At 43.4% G+C, this 25,666-nt stretch overlaps 3 protein-coding genes across 6 annotated transcripts; 2 read left to right on the forward strand and 1 right to left on the reverse strand.

The window, feature by feature from the left end:
* The first annotated feature begins 168 nt into the window (after window positions 1-168).
* Window positions 169-11,060, forward strand: LOC124543526 (condensin-2 complex subunit H2-like). Its single transcript, XM_047121751.1, has 10 exons — window positions 169-380; window positions 565-685; window positions 1,135-1,331; window positions 2,179-2,458; window positions 2,755-3,058; window positions 3,486-3,617; window positions 3,708-3,749; window positions 3,865-4,040; window positions 4,164-4,382; window positions 9,389-11,060. Exons 1-10 carry the CDS (start codon window positions 298-300, stop codon window positions 9,518-9,520), a joined length of 1,686 nt encoding a protein of 561 aa, XP_046977707.1. The 5' UTR covers window positions 169-297; the 3' UTR covers window positions 9,521-11,060.
* Window positions 11,061-13,580: 2,520 nt separating this feature from the next.
* On the forward strand, window positions 13,581-17,162 carry LOC124543734 (lysosomal aspartic protease). The gene is made up of 10 exons (XM_047122013.1): window positions 13,581-13,816; window positions 13,887-13,972; window positions 14,041-14,167; window positions 14,947-15,070; window positions 15,366-15,484; window positions 15,637-15,746; window positions 15,828-15,914; window positions 15,985-16,141; window positions 16,222-16,428; window positions 16,634-17,162. The coding sequence occupies exons 2-10, from the start codon at window positions 13,911-13,913 to the stop codon at window positions 16,793-16,795; spliced, it is 1,155 nt and encodes a 384-aa protein (XP_046977969.1). The 5' UTR covers window positions 13,581-13,816; window positions 13,887-13,910; the 3' UTR covers window positions 16,796-17,162.
* LOC124543733 (PHD and RING finger domain-containing protein 1) lies at window positions 16,997-24,963 on the reverse strand. 4 transcript variants are annotated; one of them, XM_047122011.1, is made up of 10 exons: window positions 24,844-24,963; window positions 24,523-24,758; window positions 23,967-24,440; window positions 23,734-23,829; window positions 23,157-23,603; window positions 22,791-23,087; window positions 18,447-22,716; window positions 18,105-18,199; window positions 17,508-17,654; window positions 16,997-17,432 (listed from the first exon to the last, which is right to left on the reverse strand). In XM_047122011.1, exons 2-10 carry the CDS (start codon window positions 24,655-24,657, stop codon window positions 17,328-17,330), a joined length of 6,066 nt encoding a protein of 2,021 aa, XP_046977967.1. In that variant the 5' UTR covers window positions 24,658-24,758; window positions 24,844-24,963; the 3' UTR covers window positions 16,997-17,327. The 4 variants fall into 4 exon arrangements, with proteins under 4 accessions (XP_046977967.1, XP_046977965.1, XP_046977968.1 ...); XM_047122009.1 differs by having other exon boundaries at window positions 24,831-24,941; XM_047122012.1 differs by having other exon boundaries at window positions 17,508-17,636; window positions 24,523-24,923.
* Window positions 24,964-25,666: the final 703 nt, after the last annotated feature.

Below are 25,666 nucleotides of genomic sequence, written 5' to 3' on the forward strand. Positions count from 1 at the left end.
TCATAAAATATACTTTATCTATGAACTTTTAAATAGTAACATTTATATTTTAATTGTATTTATTACATTGCAAAATTTTAAGATATTACATTATTTATAAGAAGAAGAACTCAATTTTAATATTAAAATAAAGTTTATTAATGCTTAAAAAGTGTTTTTGCAGTAGTTGTTCATAGACAAGACATGCGAAGCAAATTTATGTGGATACAGATAATTAAGGAGAACGAGTCGCGAACGCGAACAAACTCTTGACAGCGAATATAGGAATATGGATTGTTTCCCCGAAAACATAAATAAATGGCCACCGTTTTTATTACGTTTTTCCTAATCACACAACTTTATGTTTGTAAGATGGACGCCGACTGCAGGGAAAGACGAAGGTACATAATATCACACAAACATATTAACAAAAATGTCCTAGAAATGTTTAATTTCGCAATATATTTTCGCAAATCAAAATAGCGCCAATGACAGAAAGTTTCGCGCCACAGCTATAAGTCGGCGCTTATGTTGTGCTCGCGACGCCTCTCAGTTATGTTATCAATGGAAACACATTGTTTTCAGGAATATATCTCAACGAAGAAATCGGTGGAGCATGAATTCACAAAGACTGGAAGAAATTGTGGCGGAGCTGATGAAACCCATCAGCGACGTCCGCCGAAGTTTCGACACGGACCTCAGCGCGGTGAGTCCCGCTCCCGGCTAAAGGCCGTCCCGCCACTTTTGCCTGTTTGACAGAATACCTTTCAATACCTACAATAATACAAAACATGTTGTTTTGCCTACAATTTAAAACGCTATAATTTCGTTGAGTTATCTTATTTACACATTTCTATAAGAAGGCATGTTTATTATATGTGACTAAACAAAAGCAAACATGCTTCATTGTGAACAAAATGTCAGAGACGAAAAGCATTGCTACCATTATAAGAATTTATAAAAAAACCTTTATTTCTTGTTATATAAAGTACCAAAATCATATACTTATTCTATCCATTGTCAAAATGTAACCTTATTTATCTTATTAATAATATTTATCTTATTAGAAAAAGGTATCTAAATAGTTCGAAAGGGCAAAATATATTTTTTGTCCTTTACAACATTCTAAGCATTTTATCTGGTATCTTGTTGTAGTTGTTGGAGGAGTACCTGACGGAGGCGGGCCTCCACGCTTTGGATGCAGAAGAGAGAGAGGTGGAGAATGCCACCATTCCCAACTTTGCGGAGCTAGCATTGTTGCTGCAGCAGTCTGCTTGCATCTACAGTAGGAAGGTTGACTTCCTTTACCAACATGTACTAAGTGTCAGCGAATCATTACATAATAGTACTCAGTAAGTTTAGTTTATGCTTTTTTATCATCATTGTAACTATTTTCAATGAAAATCAGATATTTGATTGCCAAATTGCTTTTCACTTTTTGAAGTTAGAATAATTTTAATTTCCAAAAGAAAAAATATCATAACAAAGATGTGTTTGCTTGTGACCTTCAACACCCCGCACACAGGCTAATATTATCAGTTTAATTAGTCCAAAATAAATATATATTTTACCTCCACACTAGAACTGCAAGGTCAAATTCATTTTATCTGTAGCACTACTCAGGTGACTTCAATTCAAATAAAGAATTATAGAAAGATGCAAAAAATTGTGTTGTTTTCTTGCACTATGCAATAGTTATTTAGTATTTTTTACAATTTTTATTATTTTGAGTTCTATTCAGATTAATATTGCATCAAATATGACCTACACATATTGCTATAAAATTCTAGCTGGCTTTCTTGGGATTCTGTAACGACATGCGCTTGTATAAATAAGTATTATTATAGTATAAAGTGAGTGTATACAAGTATACATATTTGGAGCAACTAACGAAGCTCCAAAGGGGCCAGAATGAGGGGAATTTACTAAGATAACTGATATATTTTTATTATTTCGTTGACTAAATGAAAACTATGCCACTAATTATTGCATATCAGAAATGAAGCTCTGAAGCTAAATTTTAAGATACACATATAATTTTAATTTATTTGAAGAGTTCAAAACTACATAGACACTTTGTAGTCGCTGTCGTCATTCACCGGTAACTATACTATGAAGCGCGGCCACCCGAGCCGGGTCCCCCGTATCGCATCGCAATAACATAGCGTCGGAGTGATCACTCTGAAACGAACACCACAGAGAAGCGAGCGCCGGCGCCGGCGCGGACGAGCCGCAGACGCCGTCGAGCGCGCGGCGGCGGCGGCGCGCGTCGGCGGCGGGCGAGTTCGCGCGCGTGCCGCTGGAGGCCAGCTCGGCGGCGCGGCGCGAGGCGGCGGCGCCGCGCCCGCCGCCCACGCTGCCGCGCATGTACGTGGAGCTGGAGCCGCGCGTGCTGGCCGCCTGCGACGTGCCGCTGCGGGACTACGCCGGCGAGCCCATCGGCCTGCTCGGAGACTTCCACGTCACTTGGCGGCTGCAGGTTCGCACTGTCTATTGTAACGTAGCTATGCTGTGTGTGTATGTTCCCATCTGGAGCGAGGCCCATACCCTAGGTTGCATGATTGGTGCTGCTCTGGCAATATAGCAAAACTACTTATTTTATTTTAAAAATAGAGAAACTAAAGATGTTATTTAATTTTAAAAATCTTAAAAAAATATCAAGTGAACTTTTTACAGTAATTATACTCTAAAAAATTTCTCCAAACTACTAAAAAATGTATATGTTTAATGAGTATAAAGAGACACTTTTTCGTGACTGTCAGTATTTATCATCAGGATGGACTCCTGGTTGAAGAGTTAGCGGGCGGAGGCGTGAGTGACTCGTCGCTGAGAGCCCTGCCTCTCACGGAGCTGCAGGCGGCTATAGAGGCGGCGGCCCCGCCCTCGCCACCTCCGTGCTTCTCGCCCCCTAGCTCGCCGGCGCCGCCGCCCAGCAGCTCGTCCCCGATACCGCCCAGCTCCACGCCGGTGCTCCTCCCTGCGCCCACTACCCCTCCGCCAGAGAAGAGGGAGAGAAAGAGAAGAAACGACGGCAATGTCGAAGACATGAATGGTACCGTTAAACTACTAATGAACAAAAGTAAGTTTCTGTTAGCAGTACTTTATTAATCTTTGAAAATTGTAAATGGGCATGCTCTTCTATATACATATGTTACTTATTCAAGAACTCAAATAAGCCAGAATTATAAATAGTAACTGAACCCTACTGGACACTAAGATGGACCATCCTTATATCACCAACATGTGTCTCTTGTGCCTGCAGTTAGATTGGTTCACTTGCCCTTAAAAAATAACAATACCGGGTGTTGCTCTTTGATGACAGAACATTAAACTTGTGATTGCCTCCTACCCGTAGGGCACAAAGGTCTACCACCAACCACTTTCGTTTGTTCAGTTGCTTTCATCTCAAACATATATCTAGACAGCGGGATATTATTTTATTTCACATTAATTTCTAGTAGCATCAATAATCATGTTACAAATGAAAAAAAATAACACTATGGCAGGACTGCGGCGCAGATTTCAACGCGTGGAGGAGTTCAGCATCCCGGAGGAGTGGGTCGGGCGCGTGGTGCGCGCGCGCAAGGCCGCCGTGCTGCTCGCGCGCCGCGCGCTGCCCGCCGAGCGCGCCGCCCCGGGTGAGCCCCCCGACGCCTCTCCGCGCCTCTCCGCTCATTCGTTAAGCGTTACCCGTTGCGGCTTCTAAAACAGCTAATATTTATTTCCAGATTTCCGCGGGTTCGATATCTCCGACTCGGTGGACGTCGGAGGTGAGCGAGCTGAATATTGGACTGTGATGAGCTTCGATCTCTCTCATCGAGAATGCGGTCGATTGTAACGAATTCGAAGTAAAGATTACATGGCGGTCCGCATCTTCTCTCGCAGGCTTCGTCGGGTGGAGCACGTCGGAGGCGGTGCAGGCTGCGCTGGCGGCGGAGGCGGCGGCCGCGCGGCGCCCGGACGACAGCGACGACGACGGGTTCTTCGAGCAGAGCTCGCTCGGCGACTCCGACACGTCGCGCAACGACGACTGCGGCGCGCCCGCTGCCACGGCGCTCGCGGTACAGAGCATACATTATTATAAACTATGTAAAATTACTATTACAAAACAACTCGAAACATGATTACTTAAAAAAAAAACCTAGCGTGTTTCGTTCGCCTCGATCATCGATCTCGTGCCGCAGGCGCTGCCCGGCTCGGCGGAGTGGTCGTCGTGGCGCGAGCGCGTGGTGGCGCGCGCGGCGGCGACGGAGGCGCGCGGCGTGGACGTGCAGCGCTCGGCCGCCGCGCTGCTGCAGGCGGCGCAGGCGCTGCCGCCCTGCAGCCCCTTCGCAGCGCTGCTCGCGCGGACGGCCGATGACGCGGGAGACGTGTCCAAGCTTTTCCTCGCCACGCTGTTCCTGGTGCGCTATACCCGCTCTCCTGTGTTATCTCGTCCTGCGTTACTTTTATTATTTAGCCATAGTTGAAGGTGCCACAGAGTCAGCTCTGTGTCCTTTATATATTTTAATAATAATAATTTAATAACATTGGGATCAGAGTAATGTATGTGATGTTGTCTCATATTTATTATTATTATTATATTGTTATTTTACTTTTCTCTCTTATGAGGTAACTGAATCCTACACACGCGGGCCGTAGCCAAACGTTAGTAGGAGCTAAGTAATAGTATAAGCAGCTGAGATGGATGAAGTCGTAAGGAACTTGCGAGTGAGGCGGCAGGTGTTAAGGATTACTGCCTTTTGGAGTAAATCATTAGTGTGATGAGGAATGTGTAATATATCAAGGCTACGTTGTAGGCTTTTGGGTACGACCCCAGTTGATGAGATGACTATGGGAACGATATGGATGGTGTCCGCACGCCACTGACGCTTCAGTTCTATTGCTAAATCTTGATATTTACTGAGCTTTTCCGAAATTGTCGATTGTATGTTGTGAGTGTTAGGGATAGCTATGTCAATAAGGTAAACAGTTTTGTTAGTTTTGTCGTGTAGTGTGATATCGGGTCTATTGAAATGTATTGTTTTATCTGTGATTATGGTTCTATCCCAGTATATCCTGTACCTGCTATTTTCTAGTATGGTGTCGGGTTTGTATTTATAGTATGGTATCTTCTTATTTATAAAATTATGTTTGTGTGCAAGATGTTGGTGTATAATGGCGCTTACTTGGTCGTGTCGGTGTTTATAATCAGTTTGCGCAAGGGCTCGGCAGGCAGAAGTTATGTGTTGAATGGTTTCAGGATTAGAATGACAGTGTCGGCATGTATCTGATTGAAGATTAGGGGCGCGTATTATATGCTTCTGGTAGTTCCGGGTGTCAATAACTTGATCCTGGATCGCTAACATAAAAGCCTCCGTTTCAGGAAACAGTTCACCACGCTTCAGCCAAGCGTTTGACGCTGCTTTGTCAACATATGGTTGCTGTAAATCGTGGCGGTGTCTTCCATGAAGGGATTTCTGTCTCCATAGAGCGGTTTTTTCGTTCATGTCAATAATCCGTTCGTTTTTTTGCGGGTGTCGGTCATTAAGGTTTAGTGGGGTAAGGCGTTTGTCTGCAAGCGTTACTGTTTCATGTAGTGGAGAATATTCTGAGCGTTGATGGAAGTAGTGTCTCAAGGATGTAATTTGTTTGTTATGCAGATTGACTATATCTATTAAGCCTCGTCCGCCTTCACCTCTGGGAAGAGTCATTCTTTGAACACAAGATCTAGGGTGATGTTTTCGGTGGGCAGTTAGAGTAGTATTAACGATACGTTGGAGGTTTTGGAGCTCACATTGGGACCAGTTAATTATACCGAAAGAATATGTAAGTACCGGGATTGCGTAACTATTGATTGCTTTAAATAAGTTATGGGAGTTGAGTTGAGATCGGAAAAGGATATTAAGACGATGTTTAAATTTAGTTTTAAGGCTATTTTTTGTTTCTTTTTGGTCAATTTTCCGAGCTTGTTGAAAGCCTAAGTATTTATAAGTAGATTCTTCATCTAAAGGTTCAATAATATTTCCTGACTCTAAAATGTAGCTGTTTGAGACGATTTTTCCATTTTTGACAGAAAATGTCTTACATTTATCTATCCCAAATTTCATGTGTATGTCGCTTGAGAAAGTTTGTGTAATGTCTGCAAGGCGATGTAGTGATTGTATTGTGTCGCTGTATAACTTAATATCATCCATGTACATAAGGTGTGTGAGCGTGGTGTCTTTGTGTGGAGTGTTTATAATGTAGCCGAGATTGGATTTGTGGAGCATATGGGAGAGAGGGTTTAACGCAAGACAAAACCATAGTGGGCTAAGGGCGTCACCTTGGAAGATTCCTCGTCGTATTAAGATGTCAAGTGTTTCTGTATTAGAATGTCCCGTGATTTTAAGGGTGGTTTTCCAGTTCTGCATTGAGTTTTTAAGGAAATAAATAAGTTGTGGGTGAATTTTATAGTGTTGTAATACGTAAAGAAGCCAGCTATGTGGTATGGAGTCAAAAGCTTTCCTGTAGTCTATATACATGGTGTTAATATTTTTTTTCTTAGAAGTAGCATGTTTCATCGTAACTGAGTCTATTATTAGCTGTTCTTTGCACCCTTGTCTACCTTTTCGGCATCCTTTTTGTTCTTCGGTAAGAATATTGTTAGCGGCAATGTGTTCGTGTAGAAGTTCAGTAATACATCCTGTAAGTATTTTGTAAATGGTTTGCAGACAAGTAATAGGACGATATTTAGCAGGATTTTGATGGTCGTTATCTTTTGGTATCATAAAGGTAAGGCCCTGTGTAACAAAGTGAGGCATTGTATTTGGTGTTTGAATAAATTTGTTGATATGTTTGTGTAGTAGTAAATGGACTGATGTGAACTTTTTATACCAATAATTGTGTATATGGTCGCTGCCAGGTGATTTCCAATTGTGCGCCTTATTGAGTACTCGCATAAACACTTCTAAAGGTATATGTTCAAAATTCATAGGTTCTATAGAATTAGTTACTTCGTAATCTGTATCTAGCCATGCAGCGTCCGTATTGTGACATACTGGTTCACTCCATATGCCAGACCAGAATGTATGTATTGCATTGGTTGGTGGTTGTGCTATGTCTTGCGTATTTGTACTAGTGTTGCGTTGTGTGGCGGATGACAAGATTCTGTAAAACTTTTTCTCATTATTAGCGAACTGTGTGTTTTGTGATTTTCTAAGAGTGCAATTTAAATATCTTTTCAGTCTACTAGATGCGGCATTTAATTTTTGTTTGAGGGTGTCAAGAAATTGTTCGTTGCTTGAGTTAGGTTCTTCATGTTGAGAGTGTATTTTGTATTTATTTTTTATCGCTTCTACTAGTAAGGTAAGCCTATTTGTCTTATTGCCGTTAATATATTCCGTGAGTCTTCCGATGTCTCTTCTGAGATCCTGTATCTTTTTCTGTAACCTTTTCTGCCATGCGGGTACTCTTTTCTGGACTTGGGAGGATTAGATGGTGATGTCCTTAATATTAGTTCCATTGCAGGTAGCCGCTGTGTAGGCAGCACAGTAAATAAGGGTATGAGTGGTTATAAAATCTTGTTCATCTGAAATATGTTGAGGCAGTATTTTGGTGTTAATGATATTTACAATTTGGGCTAGTTTTCTTGAGCTGTTTTGTTTTGGTATGTAGGGACGGCTAATTGGGTTGGTGTTTTGAAATTTTTCTAATGTGGTGTTGTATTGATTTTTGATTTTTTCCGCATCTAGATAATAAGTGGTTTGTTCCTGATCAGTTACTGTAGGTATGTCTGTTATTGGAACATGTGTTTGTAGTGATATATGTGGGTGGTTGTTATTTTCTGCGGGTGCCATATTTTCTGGTATAGTCAAATGTTGTAAACTATTTTCAAGATGGCTACGACGCAAACGAAGATCGTTTGATATTTCTTCACGGATTTCTTTAAGTTTTTGATCACTAATCATTTTGTTATTTAAAATAACTCGGAGCTGATCTGATATTCGCTGTTCACTTACTTCTGATAATTCTGGGTGTTCTGTGATTACCGCTTGATGAAGGGGTTGACGGTAAGCTGATCTATTTTCTTCTAATTCTGTAATTTTGTAGTAGTTTCTTATAATAGTTTCATTATACTCGGTAGTCCATCTTCTTCTCTGTCTTATACCTTGGGGGTTGTTGTGTATTTGCATGCTTAAATGAGTTTGTGCGTGAGTTCTATTTTGGTTATTGGTTTGTTGTAGGTACTCTGTTACTTCTTCTTTTATTTGTTCTAATATTTCTTGGGGAAGTAATTTATTTCTGACTATAGCTCGGCATTGGTCACCTAGTCTCTGTCTAGATGCCTGCATATGAGGAAATTTTAGTGAGAATTCTTGGTGTAGGTGAGCAAGGTATATTTTACTTGTGTTTAATTTTGTGGCAATGAGGTACGTGCGCCAGATGAATTTATTCATATCTTCTGACCATCTTTTACGCGCACGGTTTGTGTCTATGGCGGGTGCAGGTTCAATGGCTTGTGCCTCCTGCACAACATCCATAGACATAGGTGAAATTGTGTTTGATCTTGATGAAACCTGGAATGAAAGTGGCGATGAAGTGGGTGATTCATATGAACTGAAGGGTGAAGGTGAAACTGAAATAATTTCGTTAAGCATATCAGAGTCCTTTTCATGTTTTCCTTGGGTCATATGCTGAGGGCGAGTCGAAGGGGTATTTGTTTCGTCGCCCAAGGGGTCGGCTGTAGCTTCTACGTTGTAAGTCCGCCTGCTCAACTCACAGCGACCGGCTGTATCACTTTTACTGATGAGTGCCCGCCTGCTCAGCTCCTCATCACCGATGGTTCGCATGCTGTAGCATCCAGCATCGGCTCCAGATGCGCCCCGGCGAACCCCGGGAAGCGGCCGTAAATTGTATATTCTTTTACTCATCTCCATTTGGGTTTTGGGTTTGGGACCGTTAGTTGTGAAGGGAAAGGCCAAGATGTTAATGGCTATTAAAATTTACGTATCTCCTGTTTCGTTTATTATCAGGGTATATTTGGTCTAGTTCTTAGTGACCATTCATGCCTCCACTTAAGCCCCCCCACCACGGCAAGGTGGTCCCCTGGGGGGGTTATTATTATTATTATTATTATATATTATTGAGAGCTGAGATGGCCCAGTGGTTAGAACGCGTGCATCTTAACCGATGATTGCGGGTTCAAACCCAGGCAAGCACCACTATATATATGTGCTTAATTGTGTTTATAATTCATCTCATGCTCGGCGGTGAAGGAAAACATCGTGAGGAAACCTGCATGTGTCTAATTTCATCGAAATTCTGCCACATGTGCATTCCAAAAACCCTCTTCTTAATGGAAGAGGAGGCCTTATCTCAGCAGTGGGAAATTTACAGGCTGTTACTTTACTTTTTTTATATTATTATATATTTGATGGAATCGTTTCAGGCGAACGCGGGCAACGTGCAGATAGTTCAGGGGCCGGCCTTGACGTTGAACACGTTCTCGGTGCGGCTCGTGTCGACGGACGAGCGCCTGTACCGCACCGCGGCCGCGGCCGACGAGCAGTTCCTACGGTAAAGGCAGCCGGAGACTTCATACCGTGTGATCATGATCCATGAACTGTAATTTGATGAAGGTACTCTTAATTGGTGCTGGTTTTGTAGACAAAGATTTATTGTGCGCTATGGAATTCTCTAGTAATAAACGGTGCGCTATGCGAGTTAACATATCAATGAACTAAAGAAGCTAAGCTGGCTGTGAGCGCAGTGGATGTTGTTTAAACAAAAGATATAGAGGTATAATATATAGAGTGTAAATAATTAAACCAGTGTCAATATTGTATGGACAGCACAGTGTCATTGACCAACACCTGTGGACGTGTTTGTAGACTGTGTGTAGCATTTGTTGTGTTCCATCTCAGAATCTAAATCTTTACGCTTATTGAGATGAAATCATTATGTGTGTATTATATTTTATGCTTTACACAGTTATGTAAATTTCTTTACTGTGTGAATGCAAATAACACTTTTGTGTTCAGGTGTATGTTTACATCAATTGAATCTTAATTTTATGTAATAATTTTAAATTTTAATATATTTCAAATTGTATTGTTATCAATCATGTCATACTTCTATTGCAGCTGTGTGTATAATGTATATAAAGTAAATAGTATATTGGCGTATCGCATCATACTCCTGTGTGTTGTAACTGTTGCTAATGTTGTACATTTGAATTTATTCAATAACTTATCTTTGTAAAATCTGTCTAATATTCAAAATATACAATCACCTTTACATATTTTTCCAAATATGAATGCCATCTCAGACTCTCATACGAAGATATGGGGGTGACAATGTATACCTAAACATTATAAATGTACATTACTCAGAATATGGCACCACCAACAAACCCCTCGCAGCTGGTAACAACAAATTCCAAAAACATTAATGATCGCTGAGTGTAGTGTTAAGCTGTTAGTATTATCGCAGTGTGGGCGGCGGCAGGGTACTCCTATGGCCCTAAGTGGGTTGACGGCTCCTTCAGTGCACTCTTGTTTTATTTATTAAATGAATGATCTTTAAACTTCTTTACCTAATCTTGAGAGTATTTACTATATCGTAACTTAAATATTTTATAAATAATACCGTCCCTTTTGACAATTATTAGAATAAGGTAAATTTATTTTTTTAAATATAAAAAAATCTTATATTTGCGGGCTTAAATGACTTCTAACAATAACTATTAATAGTATAATAAGGACTAAATTTATTAAATTGTAACACACTAATATCTTTCTGAACAAATGTTGTTTTCAAAATGTATTATGTAATTCATTATTTACACATATATTATGACATTAACAGTGTTGTGATGCTGTTGATTCGTAAGATCTGAATTAAAGTACATAGAAATTGTGCCTTCGATATTTCGGACACGGAGTGCACTGAATAATGTAATTTGTAAAATAAATTATGTAAATTGTAAGGACGGCTATGAGCTGATTGCGAGCACAATGAATGTAAATAAAGCAAGGACAGACTCGTGGGAGTGGCCAAAATATAAATAATATTGTTATTTTGTTTATAAAAATTAACTACAATCTAAAAGCGTTGTTTTAATTTCCCGTAAAATAAAAAACTATTTAAAGCATCGTTACGCTTATACATATTCCAGGAACATATATTTTCTTAACAACACATTCCAGAGATAAGAGAAGACTATTTGCTCGTTTATGTGTTGTTTACAAAGATTCCTTGCAGTTTTTTCATGGTTGGGGAACAGCGTTCAATTTACACTAAAATAAGAAAGTGCATTTTAAAAAAAAAAATTTGTTAGATATCGGTATACAGTAGTGTTTCTAGATCTAGGATTTCTTATATAAATTATATTAAAAAGACTAATAACACAGCTGTGCTGTGCAGTGCAGAGGCGCGAATAGTAATTAAATAGTTGAAGAAAAACGTCGAAGCCAGCATTTGGAATGGCAAATTCCGATGTGAAAATGTGTTGCTGCCACGTATACCTATTATTCCCACATACGTGCCAATTGAAATCGGGTTCAATTTCCAAGATTGGCATTCGCTGAAAATAATAACTATAAGAATACATATGTATGCCTTTCAGAAATTTGTTAGAATAAAAATATAAACAGACAAAACGATAAAAAAGACATGTTATTTTGCTATATGTATCGACTATACATACATTTTGTAAAAAGACAGACACTCCAATTTTATTATATGTATATAAATATGCCCATTAAGGGGGATTGGTCTGGGTTTTTGTGCCATATTAGACAGCCGTTTGGGCTCGCAGGTTATCGATGCATCCGGTCACTTGTCCTGGAGGTCAGCGGGATCCGAAGAAACGGTGCTCCGCTAGCAGCCCGTGGTTTGTAGGGGGCCCAACTATTGTTCTAGCCTCACGTGAAAGGTTGCCCCGCCGGCCACGCATAATCCGTTGGCGACCGGATGGAGAGGACCCGATGGCGACTTCCGGGGGGTTCGGGCGTCCCCGCGCTCTCCATACAAGTTCCCATCGGTGTATTTGTTTCTTGTGGGCTGCTTGGTTCCTGGTGTGGTACTTTTTCCCAACTTCTTTCCCCTTCCTCATTCACTCTAACCTCTCCCTTAAAGTGCATTTCTCTAATATCCGAGGATTGCACTCAAATCTGAATGATGTCCATCACCATCTCGAGACTGAACTACTGCACTATCCGGGGTACACGCTGGAGGCCCAATTTTGTGCCCATGCAGGCGTGTGCGTATACATCAGGGACGTGATCTGCAGTTAGCGTCTTCGTTACTTGGTGGTTCCTAACCTTTCTGTTTTATGGGTTCTTGTGAATACTGGTCTTGATCAAATAGTTTACGCCAGTGTCTACTGTTCGCATAGCGGAGGCCAGGAGACGTCAAGGCTGTTGAATTATATCTATGTGAAGCTGCAGATTCGGTCCATCGACGCTTTCCATTCGCGCAGTTTGTGTTTCTTGGCGACTTCAATGCACACCATGAAGAGTGGCTGTACCCGTATAGAGACATTGACCACGCTGGAAGAGAGGTCTATAAATTTGCAATATCTTATGGCCTCTCCCAGCTCGTCCACGAACCCACTCGTATTCCAGATATCGTGGGCCACACTGAGTATTGCCTGGACCTTCTGCTGACAACCGATCCCGACAGATATTCGGTTTCCGTTTCACCACCACTCGGGACATCGGATCATTGTGTGGTAAAATCTGTGTCACACTACTCGCCTCTTGACACCAGCCCCAAAGGCACTAGGCGAGTGTGGAGATACAAGTTGGCGGTACTTCAGCTCTGAACAGCTGCTTAATCTTAACACTGCACAAGTTTGATCATGCATGGAGTACTGCAATCATCTCTTGGACGGTGCAGCCAAATATCATTCATTGTTGGAAAAAATTACAGACAGATAATTATGATGAATAAATATTTCTATTAATTTTATGCATTTTTTTGTGAAAAATCTTTACCCTTCCTAAGGGCCCCCTAACAAATTTTTATACGGGACCCCGCTAAGGCACGCTACGCTTCTGTTGTTGACATACCCAAAAGTTGAACTAAACGATTTGTCAGCTCGTTTTTGGTAAGAGTCGTTAAGATTTGGAACGACCTGCCTGCGTCTATTTTTCCTGATAAGTTAAACTCCGGAGCCTTTAAGAGTAGAGTGAACAGGTTTCTTTTGGATGGGCGTGTACCACCTCTTTATCTACAATTTCCATCAGGTGAGATGGAAGACGAACGCCTATACCATATATATATTACATGAACGAGCACGCTTAGGGAGATCAGGAGAATAAATTAATGCGGGACATACGTACTATGAAAAATTTTTGTACGGACGCATAAACCGGTCAGTGAGTGTGATATACCTAACGCTTTGGCTAAAAACTAGCGCGATAAAATCCTTGTATTATTAATATGAACTTGGGCAGCTGTTGTCATAGTCCTTCTATTTCGAATATATTATATTAGTTTCCTAGATTTATCTACTAAGAAATCTAATACATAATAATAGGAGACGCGGCTGTCAAATGAAATACGTGTGCCTAGCCCAACAAAAATAAATTAAATATACAAACAGGGCTACCAGAATATAATAAATGTTTTGGTCTCATTTATCCAATAAGTTGGCTCTACTGGCAGCCCTGAAAATAGTAGCTGACACTGACATATTAACAAAGCAATTTTAAAAATGACAATGAATATTATTCCATTTATTGACATCTAAGTATATAATAGTAGTGTTTTACCGGTAATTTGATTAATTCGTTTTAATAAGGAGTGGGTACGGCACGTATTTTTCGCACATAGCTAGTCGTGTAGGAACATAGTTGGAGATTCAACAGCAGTACGTAAATTGTCCCCAGATCAACAATATTACTCAGGATGTAATATACTGATTACAATTTATATTACAGAGTCTGGGGTGACTTGCAGTAACAATGAGTAAATTATTATACTTATTCCTGGCCCTAGCCGCGACATGTTCGGCAGAGTTTTTAAGGTAGTCAGTTTTTTTATTAGTGTTTATTATATTTACGATCAAAAATGGTATCTGAATTTTTTTTATAGGGTTCCTTTGTATCGCATGCAGACTGTCCGCAAACATTTCCATGAAGTGGGTACTGAGCTGCACATGGCTCGCATTAAATATGCAGCCACGGGACCGGCGCCTGAACCACTATCTAACTACTTAGATGTATGTACTTTTTATTCTTATACTTCATAGTTTATTTCCTTGTGTATTTTTTTTTCTTTGATTTTATAAGCAGATTGAGAAAATGTGTGCCATAAGTTTACTATTTTTTAAATTAAACAAAACTGCACTGAGATTGTTTTGGTACCAATTCAACAACTGTATTTTCTTTTGTTGTCTGGAAATGATAAGTTCTGCAGACGCCATCTTAGTGTTTTGCTTTGGAGATATATTATCTATTTATTTAATAGACATTCTGTTTATGTATCCCATGTTGTTTGTTTGCACACAAATGATAACCTCGTTGACTTTATCTACATGTGTCACTGATTGCACTCGACAGGCTCTGGCCCTGGCATACCTTTCAAATAAACTTTTTATAGCTTAATTATCTTTAAAATATTTAAAATTTACTTGTAACCTTTCGTTGGTAATAACCATTTATATATATAAACTTAACAATTTACATAAATAATTTAATAAACATACCATACTTTGATAAGACAATGTTTTGTTTTATCATGGTAATAATTTTTTGTTGATAGCAAACATTAATAAAGTACATTTAATAAATTTGTAAAGTTTGGTCTCAAATTTAAAAAATATAAAATAAGAAGACAAACACAGAATAACTTGTATATAATAAATGTCCTAATTTTATGACTGAAAAAGACTTAAAAATGTTTTAAATAATAGATATTTTGTTTCTATAAACCCCTTCACACCTCCATTTGAGGTCATTTACAACTATATATTTATACAGATTGTGATATTTTACTCAGGCACAATATTACGGGCCAATCTCGATCGGCAATCCACCTCAGACATTCAAGGTGGTATTTGATACGGGCTCCTCCAACCTGTGGGTGCCTTCCAAGAAATGCCACTACACCAATATTGCTTGCTGTTAGTATTGCTCCAATTTATTATAATAAAATTAATTACTATGATAAGATTTGCTTAGATATTACTAATATTATTATTTTTGCCTTGGAACAAATGGATATAATGTAACTCAAATTTGCTGTTCGCATGAAATAGAACTGTATTAATTCTAATTAGATCTTAAATTGGTTTTGTATATTAGTAATTTTTGGTCTAATTAAATTAAAATAAAAAAAAGCTGTTTACTGCCCATTATACACTATTGAGAGATTTACAGACATTATCTACCATGGGGTGATTTTCTTAATTGTTCCAGTGCTGCACAATAAGTACGACAGTAGCAAGTCCAAGTCCTATCGTAAGAACGGCACAGACTTTGCCATCCACTACGGCTCCGGCAGCCTCTCGGGCTTCCTTTCCACCGATGATGTGACCGTGAGTTATTTCGACAAAAAAAGTGGTGGTCGAGCAAATAAACTGTTTATTTGCTCGACCACCTCCACAACTGTTAATAGATATTACAGCTGTAATCAAAATAGAGCATCAATTTGAAACTTCGGTAAATCTCTTGTTCTATATTCGTCCAGGTGGGCGGGCTGACGGTACGCGCGCAGACCTTCGCGGAAGCTATGTCCGAGCCCGGCCTCGCCTTCGTGGCCGCAAAGTTCGACGGCATCCTCGGCATGGCCTTCGCCAGGTACCAAACGCGGCCCAGTTCTAACAATCGCGTCAATCTTGCCTTGTATAATTTGAATGTCTGGCCGTCCTCGTATTACAGCATCGCTGTCGACGGCGTGACGCCCGTCTTCGACAACATGGTGGCGCAGGGCCTCGTGCAGCCGATCTTCTCCTTCTACCTGAACAGGCGAGTGCGCCCCCGAGACCGGCCGAGTGAGTACCGGGTGTGAGCGCGTAGTGACGCCCCCTCTGCGCAGGGACCCGAGCGCGGCGCAGGGCGGCGAGATCATCCTCGGGGGCTCCGACCCCGCGCACTACAGCGGGGACTTCACGCGCGTGCCGCTGTCGCGCGACACGTACTGGCAGTTCCGCATGGACCGCGTGCTGCTCAACGGGACCGCGTTCTGCGCCGACGTGAGTGCCCCCCCCCCTCCCCCGCAGCGCCGCCGGGCCGCGCCAGCTGCTGACGGCTCCTGACCGGCTCCTGACCGCAGGGCTGCGAGGCGATCGCGGACACGGGCACGTCGCTGATCGGCGGGCCGGTGGAGGAGATGTCGGCGCTCAACCGCGCGCTGGGCGCCACGCCCGTGGCCTTCGGCCAGTTCGCCGTGGACTGCTCGCTGGTGCCGCGCCTGCCGCCCGTCGCCTTCTCCATCGCCGGCCGCAGCTTCGAGCTGGACGGCGCCGACTACGTGCTCAAGGTATTAGCCGACAACCTCGCCAGATGCTTTTATTTCATTTTTCATGTCATTGTCTCCGAAAGCAATTTTGTATGAACTTTTCTCCCCAAGACGTATAATGCAGCCGGCATTGAAGTATGGGACTTCCCGATCCCTCATCGGAGAGTCATAAGTCCGCCCCCTCTCGTTTTAAAGAGAAGGTCAAGTGGAGCGCTCCATGTTTCAGGTGTCGCAGTTCGGTAAGACGATCTGCCTGTCGGGCTTCATGGGGCTGGACATCCCCCCGCCCAACGGGCCGCTGTGGATCCTCGGGGACGTGTTCATCGGCAAGTACTACACCGAGTTCGACGCGAAGAACAAGCAGATCGGCTTTGCGCCGGCCGTGTAACGCGTCTCCGGCGTGACACGATATGTTCACGATTAGACTTATTATTGTATTTGTTAAATAAATGATTTTTTGTTATTTAGGATCGACATCTGCTTGAGATCGATTCGGTATACTTACTTAGGTTCAGCTACACAGTGCAATAATATTGTTAATTGTAGGTCGAAGATAGACTTATAGATGTTTATAAAAAAAAGGTGTATATTTTGTATTCAGATTGGAACTTTAATTCTTCTAAGTCATACAAAAATCTTCTACATGTAACGTTCAAAAGACACTAGCTCTCTGAGTCGACGCTAACTATAATTAAGTCAGTGTTACCCGATGTCGTTTCGCTCTTATACTTTCAATACATACTTTGCAAAATCGATTGTTCGTTTCATTTTCCGATCCGAGATTAAACTAAATAAGTCTTCCATCGTGATTTAAATCTATATTATTTTATTCATTTAAATAAAACGTTTAAGTAAAATACATTGTCCGTACATAAATTATAATTACAATAATCTGATAGAACATCCGCTACGCTACGCGACTACGCCATTCCGAGTTTGTGTTTTTTCCTGAACTTCTTCACGTAAGCTTCCACGAGGGCTTGGATCTTCGTCGGGTTGATCTCGCCCGACTTGTTGTGGCAGATCTGTAGAAACAAAACACGTTAGAGGGCGGGCGGGCAGGTGCGCGTGCGTGCGCGGGCGTGCGCGTGCGTGCGTACCTTGGGCACGGCGCGGCGCAGGATGTCCTTGTACTCCTCCTTGGTGACGCGCTTCTTGTTGTAGTGCGGCTTCAGCACGAGCTTCACCTCCTCCACGACGCGCTCCTGGCGGTTCAGCTTCTTCAGGAACTGCGCACGCACGGACATCTACATCAATCGAGTCTCTAGATACTTGCATTTAGCATTCTCCGTGTAACGATTTCTAGTTAATATTTAATTGGTTAGTTAAGTTACTCTAATAAAATGGTTACTCTTACTTATTGGGAGCGAACTTGAAATAATGCCTAATTTTGAAGTGATTTAAAGCAATACAGCATTAATCGTTAGTCGAAAAAGCACCTTAAATACATAGTGTATTTGATACAAATCAATATGATACTATCATCAATATGGTGATGTATATGATGAATGAATATTTTGCATGTAAATACATTTATGGTTTCCTGCGATTGGCAAAGTAACGAGACAAATTACGTTTCCAGCGTAGCAACTGTTGCCATCAAATGTTTGCTTGGATCGATAAACTAAGTAATTGCTGCTACGTTACACCGTTTAAACAACGCTCGCGATACCGACGGAACGTGTGACGTCACTCACTTTACTCTTGACTTGCATCTCGACGGCGGAGCTCGGCAAGTCGTCCAGAATTTTCAGGTTCTCCTCATCTATTTTGACGCCCACCTGCGTCTTGCCTGAAATGCAAAATCAAAATTAAAATATAGTTTATTCAAATAGGCTTTTATATGAGAACTTTTGAATCGTCATTTAACTTAACTTAATATTAATATTTAATATTAATGCTACCACCGGTTCGGAAAGTAGATTTTATCAAGGAGAGCCGGGCAAGAAAATCACTAGTTTATTCTTCAGGCGGATCGGTTGGTGGCACGTTCGAGGGGAAGGCGGGGGCGGGGGCGGAAGTATGTGGAAAGGGCGTACCTTTCTTGCGGTCGAGGCGCACCGGCACCTTGGAGGCGGCGCGGACGCGGCGCGGCGGCGGCTCGAACAGCTCGCCGAAGTCGCTGGAGCCCGGCGAGTAGGGCGACGCGCCCCCCTCCGACGGCGGCCGCGGCAGCCGCAGCGCCTGCATGGGCTTCACCGGGTTGGACTTGATCGGCGACGGCTTGCCCGGGAACAGCTTGGGCGGCACGCGCGTGGGCGACGGCAGCACGATGCGCGGCGCGGGCGCCGGCGGCGGCTCGGCCAGCGCGTCCGCCGGCTCGGGCGACGCGTCGCGCGTGGACTGCAGCAGCGCCATCACCTTCTCCACGGGCGTGAGCGGGCGCCGGTCCAGCACCTCGTCGGCCGACAGGTTGCTGCGCTGCGCCGCCTCCAGCGTGATGAGCGCGCGCGGCGGCGACGGCGGCGCGGGCTCGGGCGCGGGCGACGCCGACGCCGGCGACGCCGACGCCGAGCGCGTGGGCTCGAACGGGTCGTACGCGTCCGGCGACTGCCGCTCCGAGCCCGCCGCCTCGGCCTGCTCGTCGGGCCGCTCGGCCGGCTCCGGCGCGGCGGGCTCCGCCACGGTCGGCTCCGGGGGAGTCTTGGGGCCGAGCGCCGGCGGCGCGGGCTCCGGGGCCGGCTCGGGTGCGGGCGCCGGCGGGGCTCCAGTCTCGGCGCCCTCCCTCTCGCCGTGGTCGCTGTCACTGAGGACGATCACGTTCTTCGGCGAGGGCGTCAGTTCGCGGAAGGGCGATCGTTCGAGGTCGATGATGGCGACGGGCTTGGCGATTTCGACTTCCGGCGCGACGGCGGCTCGTCGGCGCCGCCTGCGGTCGCGGCGGGTCTCTCGTCGACGTCGCCGGTCGCCCTCCTCCCCGCGCTCCTGCTCCTTGAAGCTCACGCTGACGAGGATGTTGTCTCCAGAGGTGAACACCTCCTTCGAGGGCCCGGCGGCGTCGCGCACGCGGCGTCTCTGCCGGTCGGGGTCGCGGCGCCTCCGCTCGCGTCGCTCGGGCTCGTCGTCCGATCGCAGCGGCGGGCGCGAGTCGGGTTCCGGCTCCGGCGGCGGGGTTCGCGGCGAGGGCGGACGCGACATCGGCGAGGGGGGCTCCGGGTCGGCCTGGCGGCTCGCGCTGCGCCGCCGCTTGCGCTCCGGGGAGACTGCGGCGGGCGCCCGGCGGGCTGAGCGCGTGCGTTTCTTCTTCTTGTTGGCGCGGCGCGGCGGGCTCGCGCTGACCGAGCGGCGTCGGGCGACTCGCGAGCCGGAACGGCGACGCTTCCGGCGCGGGGGGCTTCTGCGCCGCGGGGAGGCGCGCGGGGTGCCCGAGCGGCGCCGCAGCGAGGACACGGAGCGGCGGGCGCGCGCCAGCGACGCCCTGGAGCGCGCCGGGGAGCGCCCGCGCGCGGGGCTCGAGCGCCGGGGGACGGACCTGCGGCCGGGCGGCGACCTCCTTCGGGACAGCGACCGTCGCGCCGGCGACGGTGATCTTCGTATTCTAGAAAGGGAGCGGCGACCCCTGGAGGCCGAGCGCCGGCTCTTGGAGAGCGAGCGGCGCGACGAGCGCCTGTGGCGGGAGGCGGTGCGCCGGCGGCGGGAGGGCGCGGGGGAGGGCGAGCGCGGGGGCGGCGACAGCGAGGGCGAGCGCCCGCGCGGCGACACGTCTCTGCCGAAGGGGTCCTTCTGCTTTCTCCTTTTCTCGGTGACGACGGTACGCACGTCGTAACGTTCGAGATCTTTTCTCTTCTCTTTCCGCCTGCGCTGCCGGCTCTCGTTGGCGTCGCCAGAGTCACGGCGTTCTCTTTCGCTTCTTTTCTCGTTTTTGTCTCTCTCCCTGTAATTTCTCTCCTTTCCGCTTTTACTGAGCTTTTTGAACGAAATTTCACTCTTTTTTCTGCTCTTGCTCTTTTCTTTGACGTCTTTCTTGGACTCTTTCTTCTTTTTCTTTTTCGCACTCTCGTCACGGAGTGATACCTTTTTTGCCTCTTTCTTTTTATCGGCTATCTCACCCTCCTCGTTCTCGAGGGGCGCCCTCGCGGGAGACGTTCGCGAAATCTCTGACGCAGCTCGTTCGTTCTCTGAAAACATTTCGTTGCCCTCGTCCTCGGATATCATTTCCGTGTCCAGGCCCTCGAGTCCTTTATCCTTTTCCGTTTCGAAGGAGGCGTCTTTGTTGGATTTATTCTCGTCGAGACACGGCGTGTAACTCCGCTCGTCCTCTGTTTCGCTTATCGATTCAGTCATCTTTTCCACATTATCATCGACTCTGGCAACGTCTAGATCAAGTTTTGGTGATTGTTCTGTGAATATAATTGGAACGTCGTCATCGCCGTCGGAGTGACCTTCTTCATCAGACTCCTCTTTGTTTTTTGGAGAGACTTCCCTTTTTTCTAATGATGACTTTGATCCTATATTTTCACATTTATTATCTTCATCTTTATCATCCACTGATTCTTTTACAATAAGTGGTTTCTCTGAAATATCCTTCTCAATGATATTGTTAATAAGTTGATTTGAAGATTTACTGGTTTCATTGGATTCCAGCGGTAGATCACACTTCTCGGGCGAAGGAGATTTCTTCTTTGGACTTTCGTCATATTTTTTCTGACTTGTAGTATTGCAATTTACATTTGTTTTCTCTTCGGGAATTTCTTTAGCTGCTTCCGATTTTTCGTTAGCGTCGACGTCCTGACTTGTATCTTCTTCATCGTACAAACTGACTTGCCTTTTAATTAACGACGATGTATTTAGTTTAATTTTTATAGGGTTACGTGTATTCGTCGTTATTGGACATCTCTTGGACACCTTTTCTTTATACTCTTCTTCAGATTTCTTCTTTTCATCCATATCATAATTGCTAACAAGTGGCTTTGTTGTAGTTTTGCTAACATCGGCTTTCTTTTCGTTATTTACTGCGTCGGGTACCGTTATAGGAGACGTCGACGGAGGCGTCTCATCGTCTTCTTGAACTAAGTCTTCCAAACTATCCTGGGGCTGCTCCTGCGGCACCTCATCAGTGATATTGCTGCTATTATTTGCTATGTGAACACTAGTGGCTGAATAAATCGAGAAATTGGGACAATCGCCATCCGAATCGTCATCGCTTCTGTCATGGGTCTCTGCATTTTGAGGTACAATTAAATTCCTATGCTCTTTGAGGACCTGTCTGACGGCTGTGTCTAATATATTGGGCGGCACGTTCATGGCGCTGGTGTCGATTCCAGCCAGAATACTCTGCACCGCTGGGGCTGCAGGTATTTCCGAGTCTTGCGACTCTATCGGTGCATCGTCACCGCTGTCATCGTCGTGCGTCGGTTCTGTGGGGTCATATTTTTCCGTATCAATGACGAGACCTGAATCGCTTTTTTCGTCTTCGGATTTTTCCACTTCTGAATTTTTCTGATAATTGAAAACTGGAGGCTCCATCATCGGCTGATACGCTTGAGGCTCGGGCAAGGGGTGGTATGCCTGCGGTTGAGTTTTCTCTTGGCGAGGCGTTTCAATTCCGGAAAACACTTCAGAATTTGTATTAGTCGGAGGTACCTGACCCATTCTCATATCAACGGGATTTTCGAATCCACCAAACGAATGACGAGACTGAGTAGGAGGCACATCTTGCCTTGGAGCGGGTGCCGAAGGGCCGCCGCCACCGTAAGGTTGCCAGGATGGTGCCAAGCTGAAACGACCCTGGCTCTGATCATTGGGTCTCTGATGGTTTGGAAAATTGCTGCCTCTATTATTGTCCATGGGCCCTGGCCTTCGAGACCTATCGAAGTAGGCGTCGTCCGTGTGTGAATACTGCTGCGGTCTTCTTGAAAAGTTATCATAATAGTCGGTGTCATCGCGACGCATGTTATTGTTTTGATAATTGTATGCGTTTCCTTGTCTATTTTGATAGTTCCCTCCATAATTGTTTTCGTAATTACCTCCTCTATTAAAATTATTAGAATTTTGTTCACGATGATAGTTACCCCTGTAACCGCCTCCCCACCCGCCGCCCCGGTTCTGGCCGGGGTATGAGGGTACATTCCGAACAGTTTCATTTGCTTTTGACAGATCCAGTTTCTCCTCATTCTTGGTAACAACATTCTTTTTTTCTTGATTTTCCTTATGTGATTGAATTTTGTAATCAACATTCCCATCTACAGAAATGGAAATTATAGATTTCTTTGAATGCAGCAAAGTTTGGCTTTCTAAAATGTTAGACAGAATGTCGGGAGCAGATGAAGCATGAGGCGGCGACGGGACCATTATCATTTTCCTTCTGGCCTAAAAATAAGAATGCGAAGAACATTAGTATCTCAAAGAATGATTTTTAAGATAATCAAATTCATGAAATTTACCTGTCTGTATGCACTCAGTATATTAGATGTTGACCTGGTGGCTACTGCAGTAGAGGCTTCTTCCGAGTTTGCATTTTCATCATCATCAGAGAAGTAATCTAGTTCATTTGGGTTTCCATACAGTCTCAGTGAAGGAATGCCAGCTCTTTGCCGTTGAACAGATAGATTACTCCTGGTAGCATTAGATGCTTGTAGCATATCTGGTCTCTGGTCAGTCTTCAGAGTAGCCAGTTTAGCTCGAACACTCGCACGGACATACGATCGTCTAGCAGCCGTTCGAGGCTGCCTTTTTTTTACCTGTAAAATTAAGTGTGTTAAAATTTTTAAGATTTTTCAACTTTAACATAATATATAAAGCAATTTTACCCTTCTCCTTTTCACTTTCTTTTTAACCCTTTTTGTTATTGGAAATTTTCCATTTTCTTGAACCTCATACTCAATAATAACAGTTTTAGTCCTTCTTCTTTTATATTTTCTACGTTTTGTTACAGCTTGACGTCTGTTAGTGGTTCGAGAACTTCTTTGTGAAATTGTTGAGCCTCTAGAAACTGCAGACAATTCATTTATATTGCTACTATTGCCACGACCACCACTTGAAGTAGACGGTTGATCAAGTCTGCCTGTATTCCTAGATGATCTCCTGACATTTCTTTGTTGCCTTAATAAAACAGATCGTGGTCCAAGAGGTAGATCTATATCGACAACTCCATCCAATAAATCTTCCACTTCAGAAAGATTGATGTCCTCTAGCAGATTACTCTCTCCATTTAGAGAAACATAGCAATTAGGGCAAAGCCACTGATCAGCAGGAACCTACAATAACATGTAGTGTTAAACAAAATAAGTAAAGTATAGTAAAATAATAAAATAAAATCTTAAATATAATAAAATCTTTATGAAATGGTATGAATTCATTAATAATCTTGCATCATCAAACAAATACCTCGGAGAGTGGAGGAGAGAGGCACTGCATGTGGTAGCCGAGGTCACAGCCATCACATAACAGCATAGTTTCTTCATCTTCAATGCTGCCACATATCTAATAAAAATAAAAAAATGACACAGTCTCTGCCGAATTCATTTACTACACAGAACATTCAACTTATTTTTAAATTACTCATAAAATAGAAAACAAAAGTTACTATTTTATAATACTTAAATTTATTAGTGACTAACCTCACACACAGTTGGGTCTTCAACTACTAAAGCCTCGACAGAAGGCCTTCGCTCTATGACCTTTACTGGTTCTTTTCGTAACACACGTCCACCAACACAAGCCTTGACAATAATGGAATTGAATGTCATTCTATCCACTGGACATGTGTTGACATTCTTCGACCATTCTGTGATACAGTCTAAGCAGAATATGTGCTCACAGCTTTCAGGTGTTCCTACTTCTTGTTCTTTAAAACGCAGGAGACATATTGAGCATTTATCTGAATTGCCCTCAGAACTGTCAGATGCAAAGCCTGATATCGGTTTGGATGCTGAAGTCGCAGGTCTGGAAGAATCCGCGTGCTCCGTCGACCAACCAGAACTGTCGCTTTCTGCTTCAGAGTCTCGAAGCTTAGGCAGTGTTCGCCTTCGTCTAGTCCCAGCGCGCACCACTGAACTTCCACTGCTATCACTTGCCTCTTCATCACTGAGTACCTGAAAATTGTCATGACTTTGTGGTAAAACTTGTGTCTGATATGGAAACGTACCTAAGGAATTAACTGCTATTCATATTTACTCTCAATCTCTTTCTACGTGTCCCCGCCACGCTGATGCTACCATCGCTTTCAGAGTCTGATGATGACAAGACCACCACTTTCTTGATTTTACGCTTCGGCCGCGGTGGAGAGTCATCGCTTCCTTCTTCACTCATCCTAAGACGTAAACAGCGCGTACGACTGGTGCCTCAATACACACGACACGAAGCGATCCGCAAAGGTGTAAATGACCTCTGCGTTTTAACTTTTACAACATCTGAGGAAAAACGTATGGGACTCATTCAGTTTTATACCATTATTGTTGTATGAAAACTATGCAAATACATACAAATATGGCATACGCTCTAATAAAAAGTATTTTTATTATTTTGACAGCAAGCCGCTCTCGAAAGTCTATCGGCCATTTTCATTCCAACAGATACTTAATTATTTCTAATATTTGTTCACAGGTAATAAACAAGATTACATGTTAGTAAAAATATATTTTGTTAATGTTAAGATTCTCTTGCTGTACACACACAACCACATAAAATACGAGTAAAATATTTGAAATCGAATCTTATCATAATAGCTTGATTTTTACGCACGTTTGAACTGCTGTAAGTAGATGTATTTATAATTACTTGTAGATACATAATATATAAACCACTTTTTTGTACAAGTTATCTATTTGAATGATCATTGTAGAATTAATCGTTTTACAAAATATTTAGATAAATATCAGAACATCCGTCATCCATAAGTATAGCGTAACCTCAGAAAACTAGCATATTGTTACCGGTTGAAGTTTGATATAAGATGAAAAAAATTACAATCTCGTCAGATGCACCATTTATTTTAAAAGGTACTTTATGGTTGGTTGGATTGAATAATTGAATGAATAAAATATAAAATGAAGTACAATAACAATAAAGGAATTAAATATAATTATATAAGTCGCTAGCATTAGGTCAAATGGACTGGTGCCTACTGCCGGTACTAAAGGAGAAGGGATTTTTTTTATCAATTATTTACGTTCGAGTCCGTCTATCAGTACCTACCGATAATATCGTAGGTGTTAAAAGTTTTATTAAATATAGAAAAAATAATAATTATGATGTGGTATTGTAGGGCAAAACGGCAATACAAATGATTTTATTTCAAGTTATGTTTGTAATAAAATAT

Source organism: Vanessa cardui, chromosome 3, assembly GCF_905220365.1.
Source record: "Vanessa cardui chromosome 3, ilVanCard2.1, whole genome shotgun sequence".
Lineage (NCBI taxonomy): Eukaryota > Metazoa > Arthropoda > Insecta > Lepidoptera > Nymphalidae > Vanessa > Vanessa cardui.

Bases quoted from the DNA above. Each gene is read 5' to 3' on its own strand.
- LOC124543733 (XM_047122011.1), bottom strand. From the start codon at position 24,657: ATGAGTGAAGAAGGAAGCGATGACTCTCCACCGCGGCCGAAGCGTAAA. The intron at 23,088-23,156 runs GTAAAATTGCTT...TTAATTTTACAG, and splicing joins AGAAAGTGAAAAGGAGAAGG to GTAAAAAAAAGGCAGCCTCG. The intron at 17,655-18,104 runs GTGAGTGACGTC...CGATTGATGTAG, and splicing joins AGATGCAAGTCAAGAGTAAA to ATGTCCGTGCGTGCGCAGTT.
- LOC124543526 (XM_047121751.1), top strand. From the start codon at position 298: ATGGCCACCGTTTTTATTACGTTTTTCCTAATCACACAACTTTATGTT. The intron at 1,332-2,178 runs GTAAGTTTAGTT...CGAACACCACAG, and splicing joins TCATTACATAATAGTACTCA to AGAAGCGAGCGCCGGCGCCG. The intron at 4,383-9,388 runs GTGCGCTATACC...GAATCGTTTCAG, and splicing joins TCCTCGCCACGCTGTTCCTG to GCGAACGCGGGCAACGTGCA.
- LOC124543734 (XM_047122013.1), top strand. From the start codon at position 13,911: ATGAGTAAATTATTATACTTATTCCTGGCCCTAGCCGCGACATGTTCG. The intron at 13,973-14,040 runs GTAGTCAGTTTT...TTTTTTTTATAG, and splicing joins TGTTCGGCAGAGTTTTTAAG to GGTTCCTTTGTATCGCATGC. The intron at 15,071-15,365 runs GTTAGTATTGCT...TAATTGTTCCAG, and splicing joins CTACACCAATATTGCTTGCT to TGCTGCACAATAAGTACGAC.